At 36.8% G+C, this 752-nt stretch overlaps 1 protein-coding gene across 1 annotated transcript in view; it reads left to right on the top strand.

Annotated features, from left to right (window-relative positions):
* Positions 1 to 142: 142 nt before the first annotated feature.
* The window catches only part of LOC108622011 (homeobox protein XENK-2-like), a gene marked incomplete at its 5' end in the record, with an annotated part of 2,882 nt that continues 2,272 nt past the window's right edge, over positions 143 to 752 (top strand). The window contains one exon of the mRNA XM_018019641.2: positions 143 to 346. Coding sequence (XP_017875130.1) covers positions 143 to 346 — 204 coding nt within the window. The remainder of the gene's footprint in view (positions 347 to 752) is intronic.

The raw sequence follows: 752 nt of genomic DNA on the forward strand, positions 1-752 counted from the left end.
TGTATAATAAAAAAGTTTAATAAAATATCTATTAATGTATTATTTTGTTAACACAGTTAATTTGCACACATCGTCCTACGTGTGTTTTTTATATGAAAGGCTCTAATAAGAGGTTCTAAAAATTTGGATATTGTCATTACAGGTAATGCCCCGGCGCTCCCGACACCGAACGACGTCCCGTCGGCGTACCAGCAATTCTTCGAGCACACGACGGCTATGTTGCAACCAGCGATATACGCGAACTTGAACAGAGGAACTCTACCACCGCCGCCACCGGGATTACTCGGATGGCCTTCTGGACCAGCGTTACCTACCACGTTGCCTCAGCCTTTAGAGGAAGTCAACGGTAAGTGATAAAATCTGAGTTCTTAAAAATAATAACATAATCGAGACATTATATTCATTTATTCGTATATCTTCAAAAGAGCTTATTCGGATCTATATTACTCGAAGAACGAGTCTATCTATCTGTCAATCTGACTCTATCTATCAATCTGTAAAATTCCTTCAAATCCATTGTTTCCAACAATTAACGTTTCATTTGTGGGAGACTGAATATGATTCAATTACTTGATAAGAGAAACGACTTGAAGCAACGTGGGACAGTTAGCAATTTTCTATTTTGGAGATTGAAAAGCACGAATCGAAATCATTTTAATTATTTGGCATCATTTTATTTATTTGAATTCCTTCCTTGCATGATCTATTTTCCTGGTAAAGCAATGAAACTTACAAAAGTGTCTCCTTTATAA

This window comes from Ceratina calcarata, unplaced genomic scaffold (assembly GCF_001652005.2).
Source record: "Ceratina calcarata isolate Rehan_Ccalc_2016 unplaced genomic scaffold, ASM165200v1 scaffold1962, whole genome shotgun sequence".
Classification (NCBI taxonomy): domain Eukaryota; kingdom Metazoa; phylum Arthropoda; class Insecta; order Hymenoptera; family Apidae; genus Ceratina; species Ceratina calcarata.